Source organism: Sminthopsis crassicaudata, chromosome 3 (genome assembly GCF_048593235.1).
Source record: "Sminthopsis crassicaudata isolate SCR6 chromosome 3, ASM4859323v1, whole genome shotgun sequence".
NCBI lineage: Eukaryota > Metazoa > Chordata > Mammalia > Dasyuromorphia > Dasyuridae > Sminthopsis > Sminthopsis crassicaudata.
In genome coordinates this window covers 339,622,990-339,638,635 of record NC_133619.1, presented here as the reverse complement: position 1 = coordinate 339,638,635, position 15,646 = coordinate 339,622,990, and the positions used below count along the sequence as shown (strand labels likewise).

At 38.3% G+C, this 15,646-nt stretch overlaps 1 protein-coding gene across 1 annotated transcript in view; it reads left to right on the top strand.

The window, feature by feature from the left end:
* The window catches only part of KY (kyphoscoliosis peptidase), a 100,396-nt gene extending 86,388 nt beyond the window's left edge, over positions 1–14,008 (top strand). The window contains exon 11 of the mRNA XM_074302115.1: positions 7,917–14,008. Within this exon, the coding sequence (XP_074158216.1) occupies positions 7,917–8,809 (893 nt within the window). The 3' untranslated portion in view covers positions 8,810–14,008. The remainder of the gene's footprint in view (positions 1–7,916) is intronic.
* The last annotated feature ends 1,638 nt before the right edge of the window (positions 14,009–15,646 follow it).

Genomic DNA, 15,646 nt, shown 5'->3' with positions numbered 1-15,646 from the left:
TAAAGCAGAGGAAGAATTCAGATCTAAAACTGGAAAACATTAACTCACTTTTCCCAAGATCTCAGTTACTAAGTGTCAAATAATACTTTTAAGCAATATTTGAATCCAAGTCTTTCCAGCTCTAAATCTAGTATTTACCTACTCTGGCATGCTACATTTTTTTCCTTAGAGAAAGTTGAAATCTTCCTCCCCATACTTCCAATCGTTTTTTTTTCCCAACATAGGAATTCAGAGAAGGGAAGAAAGAAGCAAAATAGTTTTAGTCCCTTTCCCCAGTGCAGGATTGATGATTTTGGATTCAGAGACCCTAAGTTCAAATCTTGACCATGCTACTTATTGCCTTGTGTCCTGGAGAAATTAATTTAACTTCACTGGCCTCAGCTGCCTCATCTTTAATATGACTGGGTGGAATAGATAAGCTTCCCAACTTTAAATCAAAGATCCAGTGATTCCATCCACCCTGCTCCCAGTTCTTTTATCTTCCATGCTAACCATCTCTTTTTCCCTCCTCTGGAAACTTTGTGGTTTTTCAATCTCTAGCCAAAAATATGACATATCACTTCAAAAATAGGAGGCACATAAGCATTGTTAGTTGTGCTGAACTGAACAAAACACTGTACCCAAGGTTTGTTTTGGGCCAGAGAGATTACAGCAACCTGTAATTACTATCTATTCTGCTTTTTAAGAAAGAAGCAAATACAAGACTAATTCACCTGATTCCTTAAGAACAGATAAGAAACAAAGCTTCATGCAAAATAATAATAATTACTATTATTATCAATTGCATATTATTATCAATGAGGATTTGGGGGGGGTAGGAAAAAGAAATGAAAATGGGAAAGAAAAGCAAACAGGCAAAGACTGAAAAATGTCTGGTAAAGAAGGGAAGGTAGACAATTTAGATGTAAAGAGTGAGAGAAATAAAGGAAATAGTAAGGGGCCAGTAAAAAAAGATAGAAAGGAGTAGAGAGATTGGGAAGGGAAGAGGGGAAAATAAAAAAGGACTGGAGCTGGGGAGGTGGTAGAGGAGGAATGCTCATTAGACTCTTCCCTGCCCATCAAACTGCCTACTCTACAGTTCTTAAGAGCTTTGAGTTCTATTTTGAAATGCTTTGAAATGCTACCTTTGAAATGCTTGTTAGCTGATTAACCCCCCTTATAATTCTTCTAGTCAGAGAGTTGTCAAGTGCCAGAGACCCCATTCAGCCACCCATCCTCACTCCTACTTCTCCATTATTGTTTTTCCTGAAACATTTGTGTTCACTGTATGTAAGGCCCACTATTTCAGATGAATTGCTTTTCCTTTTCTCATCTCCCTCCATCCTTCCCCCCACCAAAGGCAAGATTTCTTTGAGTTTTATTGTTATTATTTTCCTTTCTGTGGATTATATTTCTATAATTCCATGAGGAATCAGACTATTCCAACATCAACTCTAGAAAGACTTGAAAAGTCATCTCTTCATTTTAAAATTAAATAAAATGGCTGGTCCAACTTCACACAGGGAACTCTTGGCAAAATTGGAACTAGAAGCCTGGTCACCTAACTTAAAAATCTTTGGTATCTCTCAAACCGTCTTCTAGAAGAGTTTATAGAATTGTAGAGTTGAAAGGAAACTCCAAGAGTCATCTGCTATGGCCCAAGCATATTAGAATCCCTCCAAAAAGTCATGATATACACAACAGACATTTATTAAACATCTGCTTAAAGACCTTTAATGACAGGGAACTTACTATTTCCAAAGAGCCACAATCCAGTTCTAATTTTAGGAATTATTTTCTTATATAGAACCAAAATATGCCTCTCTTGGCCTTCTGCCCTTTGCTCCTACTAGGATTAAACAGACTAAGCCTAGTTCCTCTTTCATGTGACAAGTATTGATATACCTGAAGGTAACTATAGTGTGTCCCCTCTATTTTTGCTTTTCCAGGCTAATCCATCCTTTGCTGCTTTAACCAATCCTCATAAAGAATGATTTTGAGACTTCTGATCAACTTTCTTTGGATCTGTTTCAGTTTATCAATATTGTTCCTGAAAGATGGCATGTTAATTCAGATGCAATATTCTAGATATGGCAACTAGGTAGCCCAATGGATAAAGCAACAGGCCTAAAGTCTGAAGGACTAGAATTCAAATGTGACCTCAGACATTACTAGATCCTAGGCTAGTCACTTAACCCTATTTACCCTGGTTTCCTCATTTGTAAAATGAGCAAGGGCAGGAAATGGCAAGCCATTCCAGTATTTTTGCCAAGAAAACCCCAAATGGGCTCATAGAGAGTTGAACATGATTAAGCAATCAAAACAACAACAATTCTGGATATCATCTGGCCATACCAGTTTTAATCCTAATTTATGAGGTCAAGTGAAAGAGAAGTGGCCCTTCACTAATGAAGATATTAAAGTTCAAATTTTATCTTGTTCAGATACAACAAAACACAGGTGTCACTGGGAATAAGATCCATGAATCCTAATTCTTAGGTCAGAGGCTGCCCGTTCAACCATCTGCTTCCCAGAAGATAGCAATAAATATATCTAAGTTTTAGGTTATTGAGCTTATAACATTTTCCTCTGATCTCCCCTGGAAGTGATAAGGAGCCATTGGAGTTTATTGAATAGGGGATGATGCAGTCAGACCTTCCCTTTAGGAAAATTAATTTAATAGGTTAGCAGTGGATGGGGTTTAAGGCAGGGAGAGCAACCAGAAGGCTACTGAAGCATTCAAAAGTGAGAAGGACCACATCAAAGCTGTTGCAGTATCAAAGGGGAGAGGAGGACATGTACCAGAGATATTATTTAGGTAAAATTAGTAGGCCTTAGCAATTGATTGAATAGGAGGGATGGGAGTGGGAGGGTAAGAGACAGTAAGGAACAAAGAATGACACCCAGGTTGTGAGTCTCAATGACTAGGACAATGATGATACCTTCATAGTAATAGGGAAGTTTGGAAGAGAGAAGGATTGGAGTGGAAACAAAGAAAATAATAAATTGAGTTTTGTAGATGCTGATTTTGAAATTTCTAATAGACAGCTGTAGATATGAGACTGGAGATTAGAAGAAAGATTACAACTAAATAGATCTACAAATCATCAGCTTAGTTATGATAATTAAATCTATGGGAGGTGATGAGGTCACCAAGTGAAATAGTATAAATGAGAAGAGAAGAGGGCCCAGGATGGTACTCTGAGGAACACCCACAATTATTAGTTGTGACTTAGATGAAGATCCAGCAAAGAATATTGCAAAGTGGTTGAACAAGTATGAAGGTAAGTAAGATATCATAGAAGTCTAGTATCAAAAAAGATGATTATTGACAGTGTCAAAGAGAAGAGTCAAGAAAGAAGAAAACTGAGAAAATCTCATTGAATGTGGCATTTGGGAAGTCATTGGTAACACTGGAGAATGTTGAATAAATAGAGAATTGAGAAAAGAGTGAAAGGAAAAAAAGTGGAAACCATCTCTTGTAGACATTCTTCTGTAGGAGTGTAGCCATGAAACAGAATAGAGCTATAAGAGGATGATGGTCAAGGATGGATGGATCAAATGAAGATTTTTTGAAGATGGAGGAGACATGGGTTTGTTTGTGGGTAGTGGGTAGTGGAAAGCACTAGTAGACAAAAGAAGATTGAATGGAACGGGAAGGAGCAATCTGCTAGAAATCTTGGGATCACTTGTATAGGTGGAGGCATTTGCCTAGGCATGGAGAAGGGCCACTTTTTCATGTGCGACATGGATGAAGGATAAGATAGTGGTAGAAGTTAAATGGGTGATGAATAAGGAGTAAAGAATAGGGAGCTCTCGGAAAATGGCTTCAGGCTTCATTTTTTTTTTCAGTAAAATGGAGCAAAGTTCTCAGCTGAAAGGATTGGAGGAGTAGAAACTATGAGAGGTTTGAAAAGAGGTCAGAATGTTTGGAATAATTACTGTCATGAGTGGAATAATGAGTCACTTAGAGAGATATAAAAAGATTGCTTTGCTGCAGTGAGGGCCCAGTCAAAATTATGCAATATAAATATATAGTGGACCTAATAAGCATAGTTTTATGATTTTTCTCTTTGTTCAACAACATGTGGATAGAAGTGAAGGCAGTAAATGGTGAAAGTACACTAAGGCTAAATCTTGGTAAGGCAAGAATATAAAAGCATAAGGTTGAGTTCTTGCATTCAGGAAATTTATAATTTAATTGGAAACATATGATGGAAATATGCAGAGGAAAACTCTAATAACTAAACCAGCATGGGCATAAAGTCAAATAAATCAAATTGAAAGTAAATGTATCATAATAGTTGAAGGAGTAGAGTTATCATTGTAGGGTGGAGTAGTTAGAGAAGATTTTATGTAAGAAGTAGGATTTCAGCTAGCCTTTGAAAGAGGCTGGATAAAGAAAAGGAGAAGGCAGGGCAACCCAGTGAGGGGGAAACAAATGAACCAGGCAAATATTTGTGATAAGTATTGTTGGAGGAGTAAATCTGAGTAAAGAATCAATGGAAATTCAGGTTTTAGGTGATAGATTAGGATAATTTCAGAGGACTGATGAGGAAGTATATCACCCTCCCGACAAAGAGTTGATGAACTTGAAGTTCAAAATTAGACATACATTTTTTGATTTGGCAAATGTGTCAATTTCTTTTGCTAGACTGTACTTATTTCTTACAAAGATTGTAGGAGTTTTGAGGGAGGGAAGGGATTTTCATTGATTAAATGTGGAAGTAGTGATGATAGGGATACCAAAAAAAGAGAGAGAAGAAAAAGAAGAGGTTCGTTAAAGCATTTTTTAAATGACATATTGGATTTATTTCTCCCCCTCTTTTAAGCTGTACATAACAGAATCTGCTGTTTTCGCATATTAAAAAAAAAAAGTATATCAGGATCAGGTTTTGGCAAACCCTGAATTTGTAACTTTGTCTAGTAGACAAGTTGTACTTTCAATCAAGGTAATGAGAATGAAAAGAAAAAGAAAAAGAGAAATTAAGATAGAATAACTGATAACACCTGGTGATTCAGTGGATTTGGTGGCAAATCATCAAAGGATGCCTTTGATATTTGTTTTCCAGCATGCTAAGTAGGAAATAACAATCCAAAGGGAAGTATCTAGCAAGGAACTAGAGATAGAACTGAAACTCATAGGAGAGGTTCTGCCAAAATTTGGGAGTCATTAGCAGAATGGTGGTATTGTAACCATAAGGGTGAATAAGATCTCCAAAGAGTACAGAAAGAGAAAAGCTAGAGACAGCCTTAGAGAATGCCCACAACTGAAAGTGAAAAGGAAAGCAAAAAAGCAGAGAGGTATTAGTCTGAGAGGTAAAATCCCAACCAAAATAGTGCAATGCAGCAAATGCTGTGAAGAAGAAATGCCCAATAGAGGGGGAAGGGTTCAGAGGATGTGGTCTAAGAAAATGTCATTGGATTTGATGATTAAAAGATGATCTTTGATAGAGGACTGGAGGCTGAATCTGTATTACAAGACATCAATGAATACAATAGATTTTGAACATTTATTTGAATAGTTAGGGAGTAAAAGAAGAAGAGAAATAGGTCAGGGTATCCGGAGCCAACAAATGGATCCAGGGAGAATTATTGAATTTGGATTATGTGTGTGTGTTTTAAATTGAGGGATTATCTGCCTGTGTTAAAAAGAGAGAGGGGAAAGAAGCTGAAAGTGTGTTTTCTATAACAATATTTTCCACTTTGACCCTTTTCCTGCAGTTTGCTTTGCCCTGAAATTACAGAGAACAGTCCAAAGTCAAGGGACCTATGTGGTCCCTTCCAACTCTTAACATTCTATGATTCACTTCCCACTCAGACTTAAGAAACCCATTGATAAAAAGAAAGGAAATGTAGGATTCTTGAAAAGATCATGAAACTACCTTTTTATCATACTTTAAATATATCAGTAAAAGGAGTTAATAAAGGGGCAGCTATGTGGCGTAGTGGATAGAGCACCAGCCCTGAATTCAGGAGGACCTGAGTTCAAATCTGGTCTCAGACACTTAACACTTCCTAGCTGTGTGACCCTGGGCAAGTCACTTAACCCCAGCCTCAAAAAAAAAAAAAAAAAAAAAAAAAAAGGAGTTAATAAGGTTGACTCAGACCAAAAAAATGGTAAGCATATGTAAAAGATAAAGACTCAGTTTAGCAGCACTGAGTTCACCTGAAAGTGTCAGCATAAAGTAAGAAAAAGGGATGGATGGAAGTAAGAGGACTTGAGAGCAAGTCCCTCATCTGATACTTACTATCTATGTGACCTTGGACAAGCCTCTTGGACCAATAAAGCTCCTTCTCACTCTAAATCTGTGATCCTTCATGTGTATAGGATTTTGAGGTTTACAAACCACAAAAAAGCAAATTCTCAATTTATCTTTTGCTGTTGGGAGAGACAGAAAAAGCTGGATAAATAAAATTCCTCTATCTCACTTTTGCCAGTAGTTTCAATCTCCTCTTCCTCTAAGACTCTGAAAAGAGCTAAAATGTACTAGCTTGAATTCTTCTGATTGCTAGGGAAATGAACTCAAAAAAGGAAAATGAATACACTGAAAGAGAGGAAGAACAAAAAAGCCCTATAAAACATTTGCTACTGGCAGATTAAGACTATAGGCTTTAGATCTGGAAAGGACTATGCAAATAATCCACTCTATCCTCCATGTTTTACAGTTGGGGAAACTGAGGCCTGGGGAAAAAATACATTGATTTATCCAAGGTCAAGTAGGTTATTAAAAAAAAAAAACAAACCTGGGATCTTTACTCTTGCTTTTCTGGCTCCAAATTCAATGACATTTTCCCTATACTTTGCTGATTTTCAGGGACCACATTGCCAGTCTCTAAATCAAGGGTTCTCCACCTTTTTTGTGTCCCTTTGGAAACCTAATAAAGCCTATGGACTCCTCCAAATAATGTTTGTTTTCATCATAATCAAAAGAAATGCTAAATTTTAATTAGAGATGAGTAAAAACAAAAATATGTTTTAATCCAAATTCATAGACACCCTAAAATCACCCAAAGATCTCTTTGAGATCCATGGACCTCATGTTAAGAACTCTTGTCTGAGTAACAGAAGTGCTTGAAGAGGTTAATGAATGAAATCTTCCAGCTCAGTACTTTGAACTCAATAGAAATTTTTTTTTTATTATATATATATATATATATTTTATAATATTATCCCTTGTATTCATTTTTCCAAATTATCCCTCCCTCCCTCTATTCCCTCCCCCCGATGACAGGCAATACCATACATTTTACATGTGTTACAATATAATCTAGGTACAATACATGTGTGCGAATATCATTTTCTTGTTGCACAATAAACATTAGAATCCGAAGGTACATGCAACCTGGGCAGACAGATATTAGTGCTAACAATTTACATTTACTTCCCAGTGTTTCTTCTCTGGGTGTAGCTACCTCTGTCCATCATTGATCAACTGGAAGTGAGTTGGATCTTCTTTATGTTGAAGATTTCCACTTCCATCAGAATACATCCTCATACAGTATTATTGTTGAAGTGTACAGTGATCTTCTGGTTCTGCTCATTTCACTCAGCAACAGTTGATGTAAGTCTCTCCAGGCCTCTCTATATTCCTCCTGCTGGTCATTTCTTACCGGAACTCAATAGAAATTTGATAAATTGTTATTGAAAGAATGGATGAATGGTCAGTATGTTATCATGTATAGCAGAAGTTCAACTTCACATATAAACCCCTCCCTATTTTCTAGGTCAGTCCAGAGAAGCATTTTGTTCCTAATCAATTCAGTTGGAAAAACAACGATTTATTTATGAAATGTCTGTTGTGTGGCAGGTACTGTGCTAGGTGATATGGTTCCCCCAAAAAATAATAAATAGTTGAAGACCTTCAGGAAACCTGCATTTATTGATGAAGATAAGGGAAACTTCTAACAAGGTTTTTTTCTTTCTTTCCTTATAGTAAGAGGAAAAGCCACCATTTCCATTGAGAGCTGCTCTCCAACTCTCTTCATGTTCATGCTCAATGGAAAGCAGGAAAATGGCATAATGACTTTCAAGAAGAATGGGATGAAACTGGAGGTATACCCTCAGACCACTGGCACCCACAAGTTACAGATCTTTGCTAAAGGCAACTCAGACCTCTACAGCTCTGTGCTGGAATATACTGTGGAATGCAACTCGGTGGACAGAAGCATCCAGCTTCCTTCAGAGCTCCACCAGCCAGTAGGTCCCAGCTGGTTCTCGGAGCAAGCAGGCATCCTGAAGCCCTCGCATCCTGATCCCATGATCCACACCAAGGACGGGCGCTGCTCCATCAGCTTCGGGGTGGAGGAAGGCATCAGTATTTTAGCCTCCTTACACGGAGATGAGAAAATAACCGAGGAGATGCAGCGACGTTACATCTTCCAGGTCCATGGAGAAAAGAGAACAGAGTTGAAAGTTCAGCTCCCCTATGCAGGGAAGTTTGCCCTGAAAATCTTTGCCAAGAAGAGGTTGGATCCAGGCAACTATGTCTTCATCTTCAATTACCTCCTCTGTTGCTCTAACACTAAAGTGAAATGGCCCGTGTTCCCAGAAAGTTTTGGCAACTGGGGTCAGGACAATGAGCTGCTAGAACCTCTGTCTGGGGTGCTGCCGGCCAATCGGAATATCCCATTTAAGCTTAAGCTCCATGGGGTGGCAGAAGCACTAGTGAAAGGGCAGGACACGTGGCCTCTGACGCTGAGCCAAGATGGCTACTGGGAGGGCACCTGTAATACTGCAGGCTGCCGAGAGGTTTACGTCATGGTCTTGGAGAATGCCAACCACAACTTCTACTCCTACATCCTGAAATACAAAGTGACAGCCCAATAACAATCCTTGACCTCCCTCTACTCCATCTTTCTGGATGGACATTTCTCACTTTTCTAGCTCAGCAAAGTTAGTAATAGGCAGAGAGAGAGGGGAAAGAGAGAAAGAAAAATGAGAGAGAGAGAGAGAGAGAGAGAGAGAGAGAGAGAGAGAGAGAGAGAGAGAGAGAGAGAGACAGAGAGAGAGACAGAGAGAGACAGAGAGAGACAGAGAGAGAGACAGAGAGACAGAGAGAGGAGAGAGGGAGGAAGGGAAGGAAGGAGAGAATTAACCTATAAGATAGCATCATTCAAGAAATAGAAAGGGCCTGAAAAAAGTTAGTTGCTAGTCATTGTACTGTCTCCTGCTAACTCACTCAGTTATCTTCATGAAGTCACTTATCTACTCAGTAATTCAGTTTTCCTTTTTGCAGAGAGTATAATGATACTTATCCCCTTTTCATTTTGCAAGGAAGTTGTGAGAATAAGATGATTGATGTGAAGATGCTTTGGAAGAAAAGGTGCTATATCCATCCAAGGTTTTGTGATCATAATAAAACCCTGTTATAATGTTGATGTGGGGGAACAAGAATACTGACCATATTATAGGGTTTCCTCATTGTAAAGAGAGAATTGCCCTCAATGTTCAGGGTCCATGAAATGATCACAGAGCAGAAATCAAATCTATTCAATACTAAAGGGTAGAATTGTATAGTATTTAATGTAGAGAGAATCTAGACTCACTGAAAAGAAACACACACATACACACACACACACACACACACACACACATACATACCCCTTCTCCCAAGTCCATCTGGAAATGACAGGTTCAAAGCTTTCAGACAGTGTTCCTTCTATCCCATTTTCTCTCCCTTCTGTTTCCTTTTGTTAAAAGTCATACAATCCATGTCAGGATCAAAAAAGCCCACATGAGAATCCATCATCCTCATTGCCCTCTCACGGTCTCACGCAGTCAAAAGACACAATCTCTGACCTCTTAAATTTTGGGTTCCATCTAATGCATTAAAAATGGCAACCTGAGAGGTAGACTGGCAGAAGCCAAAATAGAGGATGTATCAGAGTACACAGAGAACTTAAAAACAAAAGCAATGCTCATTTCTTCCTTAATCCAACTCTCATTTTAAAGGGAGCCAGAAATTAGTTTTACAAACACATAGACACGCATACACACAAAGCTACTCTGAACATTAAAATAGTAAGTATTTTATCTTATATATGTAATTATATATAATCATATATAATAGTAAGTGTAATATCAACACAGCTACTCTTCTCTCCATCTTCATTCAGTTGTTTCATTGCACAAAAACCCTAGAGAATGAGAATTAGAAATCAGTCAATGATTTATTGGATGCCTTTTATATGCCAAACACTGTGGCATTTATTATTTGCTATGTACCAAACACTGTGCTAGGAAAGACAAAAATGAGACAGTCCCTGCTCTCAAAGAGCTTATAATCTTCATGAGTTAAAAAGGCAAAACTCAAATAAGTCCTTTGTTCCTTTCTTAAAACCCAAATAAAAGGTTCAAGGGGATGGGAAGGCAGGGCTGACACATCCTTTAAGCTAAGATCTCAAAAATGAGACTTAAATTGGGGAATAAGACTAGATTTTAGTTTCATGAGATTCTCCTCTTTTCACTAGCATAACTAGTCATGGGATGCTTGTTTTAGAAACAGAATAATCCTCCAGACTTTCTTTGCCTATCCTGTCAGTCCAGAGCTAATACAATCATCTTTACCTCCTCACCTGGCACTAAGAATTACCCACTTAAGATAAGTGATGAGGAAATGACCGTTTTCAACCTTTATCTTTTAGCTTGTCCCTTATTTATTTTAGTCTTTATAAAGGGAGTCTCCTCTTTATCTCCTGATTTTCATGAATGAATTTTTAAGCCGAAAATAAAAAAATATATATCACTTAACATATCCATTCATCTGGTAGGGAAAATTTCATTTTCTCTGTATCTCTCCCTCCTTCTCTCCTCCTGCCCCACATCCCCTCAGGACTATTCACTCCCTATTTGAGATTAGGCCTAGGAAAGGAAATTAGCAGCCTAGTCTTGCTTCTCCTCCTATCCCCTCCCCTCAGCCCAGCTGTCCAGTGAAGGGTAGGCAGCCCCTCCCAGAGGGCTCTCTATCTCCATGGCAACAGAGAAAAGGCTGCATCCATAACTGGACAGGGAGGAGCCTGAAGTTAAAGAGATTCCATCTACTTCTGTAGGATAGGTATTTCCTCCCCTGGAGGCTGAAGATGCTAGAAAGGGAAGTTCCTCACTATCCAATCTGACCCTCACAGAAAGACCCTATCTTTTAGCCTCTATTCCAATGCATCGGGAAGCTGCTTATCTGGCCAAGAGTTCACACACACACACACACACACACACACACACACACACACACACACAGAATTATTTCTTCTGCCTCACTATCCATTTCTTGCCCAAAACTGCAGTAGCCCATTCAAGATTTAATTTGAGCTGGTTAGAATCCCTTTAACTCTAGCTGATTCAAACATAGACACCATCTCCCCAAGCTGCCTAACTCATAGGATGGTCAAGAGCTGGCTATAGAACAGGAAAAATCCAGCCATCCCAGGACCACCAAATCTTCTCAAGGCACAACAGATGATCATGCTCAACAGAGTGCTGAGAATTTAGCTTCTCTTAACAAAGCAGCAGTGATGTCTAATGATTAGAATATGAGCAGCTGTTGGAAGAATTTTGGTTCTCCAACCCTAAATAATCCCCATTTTTGTGTCAGACCTCACACACAAATATATACATACATTTATTCACACTTAATTAACATTTTCCCTCCAAATTGCCCCACCACATTTCCAATCCCTTCTGTTCCCTCTCTGCCTCTCATCCCACACAGTGGCCTGTCAGAGAAAGGGGCAGAATTTATCATGAGGGCACAGAAAGCTTGCAAATGGGGCTTCACTGAACAATTTTGCATGGGGCTAAGAATGCATCAGTGAGACATCTGCCTCTGCTGGTGTGGGTCTCAGGGGCTGCTAACAAACCAAACCCTTGAGAAGCATCAAGATTTCAGGAGAGATGTGCTTTTCTGCAGTCACTGATTATATTTTAAAAAGCACAACTCCTCTCCTGAGGCAAATTTCACTTTCACTACCACTCAAGACAAAATGGCATTTATAGATCATTATCACAGTCTTTTTTTTTTTTTTTTTTTTTTTGCAAGTTTGCTTGTGTGGAGTGAGGGGAGAAAGAGCTTTATGCACCATCAAAAGAGTAACAAAATCCAGCCTTGTGAATTTTGTAACTAAATGAATAGCTAAGCCAGGAAGACACTGCAAATGCAGGGCCCTGGGTAGCTTAAAGCCACCTAAAAGGAGGGGGTGGGGGTGGAGAATCAGCATTCTGTAAAGTGCAAAGTACCAAAAAATGTAGAACATGGACCCCTGTCCTGATAATAGCAAGAATGAGAATCATACTTTTGTTAGCCAAATGGTTCTGCCAGCCCTGCAACCCTTTCCTCTGGCTGCCCCCCAAAAGCATTCATTCAACCAGGTGCCCCCTTTGTCAAGACAGCTTTGGGCCTTGTCAGAAAATTTCATATTCTCTCTCTCTCTCTCTCTCTCTCTCTCTCTCTCTCTCTCTCTCTCTCTCTCTCTCTCTCTCTCGTTGAAGCAAAATACATGAACTGAAATCAGATGAAATTGTAAATGCATGTTGCTCTTGGTAAGAATGCAGGATTGAATTTTGAAGTCTTTTATTCAAATCCCATTCTCTTTTTGTTCTTTTTTTGTGGGTTTCTGTTGTGCTGTGGAATGGCATGGGTGCCCTCTGGTGTCTGTGAATTGATATTGCTCACTTGTCTTCCAACAACAAATAAGAATGATTGTTGGGGGAAAAAAATCCAGATTTATATATGGATTTTTTTTTCCCAAATCCTATTTATTAGGGTTTTATATTATGTTCACTTTGGGGATTTCTTATGGTCACACTGATTACTGTGTTTTCAGCATTTACTTATCTTTATGCTTTGAAGCATCTCCAAGCAAGCCAGAGGCAGCAAGCATGGCCTGGGTATCACTGGAGAGACATGCAATGTAATAAGAAATGAGGGTGCCTAGCATTAAGATCCTTTCTCGAAACAGAAATGTTTGATATATTGGCTCTGGCAGCACTTGTCTGACTTGCTGTGCCAATAAAGTTATTGAAATTGATTGAATTCCTTTTGTTTAAGTGGAAAAACTGGGCAGAAAGCTAGCATGCCCCAGAATGACAACTAAATGAGGCAGCTAGGTGAACAGTCTATAGGAAGTGATGGGCGGGTGGAAACCAAGTCGGAGTAGGGTGCTTTAGGAGAGGAAAGCAGAGAAGGGGAGTGTTGTCAGAAAAGTCATGCACTCATAAACGGCTTTCTTTTGACTTGTTTTAGGCTCCACAATTACAGCTGGACTTTATTTCCATTCTGTGATCACTGTGAACAGCTTAAGAAGCTCTTAATTATTTTAGTGAGCCATGGACCCTTTGCCATCTGTTATAACCTATGGACCCTATCTCAAAATCATATTTCTAAATGCATAAAGTAAAATACTTAGGATTGAAAAGGAAACCAATTTTACCAAAATAACATAATCCAAAAAAAAATTTTTTTTTAAGTTAATGGATCCCAGGTTAAGAACCCCTCCTTTAATGCTATAAGGGAAAACATTCCTTGCAGCTTCATAAATATATAAGGAAATGATCAGTTTAGCATAAAGGATTTGGTATTAAATGTAAGGAAATACATCCTATTAAGAAGCAAGACAAAGGGTGCTAAAGAATTTTTTTTTTTGTATTTCCTTCTCTAAAAGATATTGAAAAAGCTTCTCATTCTATTTGCCTGAGATTTTAGAAGCAGTTCAAATGGACTAGCTAGGTTCTTCTGTTTCTTGAAAGGTAGTCCCACAGTAGTCAGAGGATTAACCCCACTTGCCATATAGTGGTACTGGGAAAGCTTTCAAAAACTGTTCTGCATCTATGTCCCACATCAGTATATCAGAGTACATTTGAATTCTATAATTTCTTTTCATTTTGTATGAGTAGTCGAAAATGTTAAAAATGTGATTACTTTTCATAATCCTTGTATTGAGCTGAAAAGGCTGACGGCTGTTTGATCTGTGTGCTTTCCCACATTGTTGCTAGTGTTGTTTTTCAATAAAATTTATATTCATTTTTATCCAACAATGTAATTATCGATCCGTTCTTATCACTGCTCTCAAGGAAAAAAAAGTCAAAAACATTTCCATGTTTAAAGGAGCTGGAGAAGAAAAATCAATAGTCTGACCATTTGAATGTGACAGTATGATGCAAATGGGCTGTCTGAGAAAAGAGCTGTATCTTCCATTAAAGAAAACACAATTAGGTGAGTTCAGTCTTCTTCTGTGGCTCATCAGTCCTTTGAAGACAGACAAAGGACAAGTTTCTTTCATTGCAGTTTGTTAAACTTTTAAAACTAAACAACTTCCTTTTCCAGCCCCCTTTCTTCCCTCCTTTCCTTGTTAATTTGCTCAGAACTGGAATATCATTGGTTTGGAGAACTATCAATGTGAAAACTCCATTCACTCATGCAAATTGGTAACTCACCTATAAATTAGTCTTTTATGTCTTATCTTATGATAGCTTGCAGTACCGAGAGTTTAAGAGCCTTACTTGTTCAAGCTCACACAGCCAGTATATGTCAGAAAGAGGATTTGAATTCCAGTTATCTTGACCCCAAAGCCTAATCTCTATCTCCTATGCCATGCTGTCTTACCAGTATTTGTTGTTCTACTGGAAAAAAAATCAGCTTCATTTGATCACCATAGTTTTTGTTGGTTCACTTTTTTTTTTTATGGTAATAGCTTGGTTATTTGTGTTTTATACTTAACTAATGTATAAATGTTAAGATTGGTGATGGATCAGAAGTTCAAAAAATGTTTATTACCCTCAATGACTATTTGTAATTTAGACATTATAGAGATTATTGAAAACAAGTTTAAGGTATACTTCTGACATACTGGACAAGTCACTTAACTTTTCAATGTTCTAGGTAACTTTCAAAAAATGTTGCAAAATAGTTGTTAGTCTACATTGATAGAATGAACTTTCTTACTGGAGATGCCCTATTATCAATCAAATGAAAGGTCTAAAGAAAAGGAAGGAAGGAAGGAAGGAAGGAAGGAAGGAAGGAAGGAAGGAAGGAAGGAAGGAAGGAAGGAAGGAAGGAAGGAAGGAAGGAGGGAGGGAGGGAGGGGGAGAGAGGGGGAGGGAAAGAAGGACCCCCTCATTGAAGATTATCAAATCCTGTAATTATAGTTGAAGTGTTCCTGTCACAGGTACACATACAGGATGATACAAAAATAGATATTACATGTTTTAAAATCAAAAACTAGAATTTGTACAGAATTCCCAAAGTTAATCTTCAAATTAAATTCAAAGAAGGGAACATAGTGAAATAGAGCCAAAATCACAGAGCAGTGAAAAATAGTACAGGGAGCTTTCCCTCTCTCTCCCTCACAATTCCTTAAAAAAGATCGTGAAAATGTACTAGATCCAATCCCAATCTGGAAATCCAAGGAAAAACACCACAGTAAATGATGTTCTTCCAGCCCATGTCTGAAGTCTGGCCAGTATCAGATGCAGAACATTCAAATACAGAAAGAAGCCATTCATCAATACAAGAAGATTATCCAGCTGAGGTGTACTTAAATTTTAATAGAGTACAGGAATAGTAACCACTTGGAAGTTCTGTTGCTTTCTAACCAGTGGTCATAAATCCAAAGTGGACTGAGGAGGGGACTTGTACCAAGGGATGGCATTTCAAAGCAAAGAGCCACTGTGGCC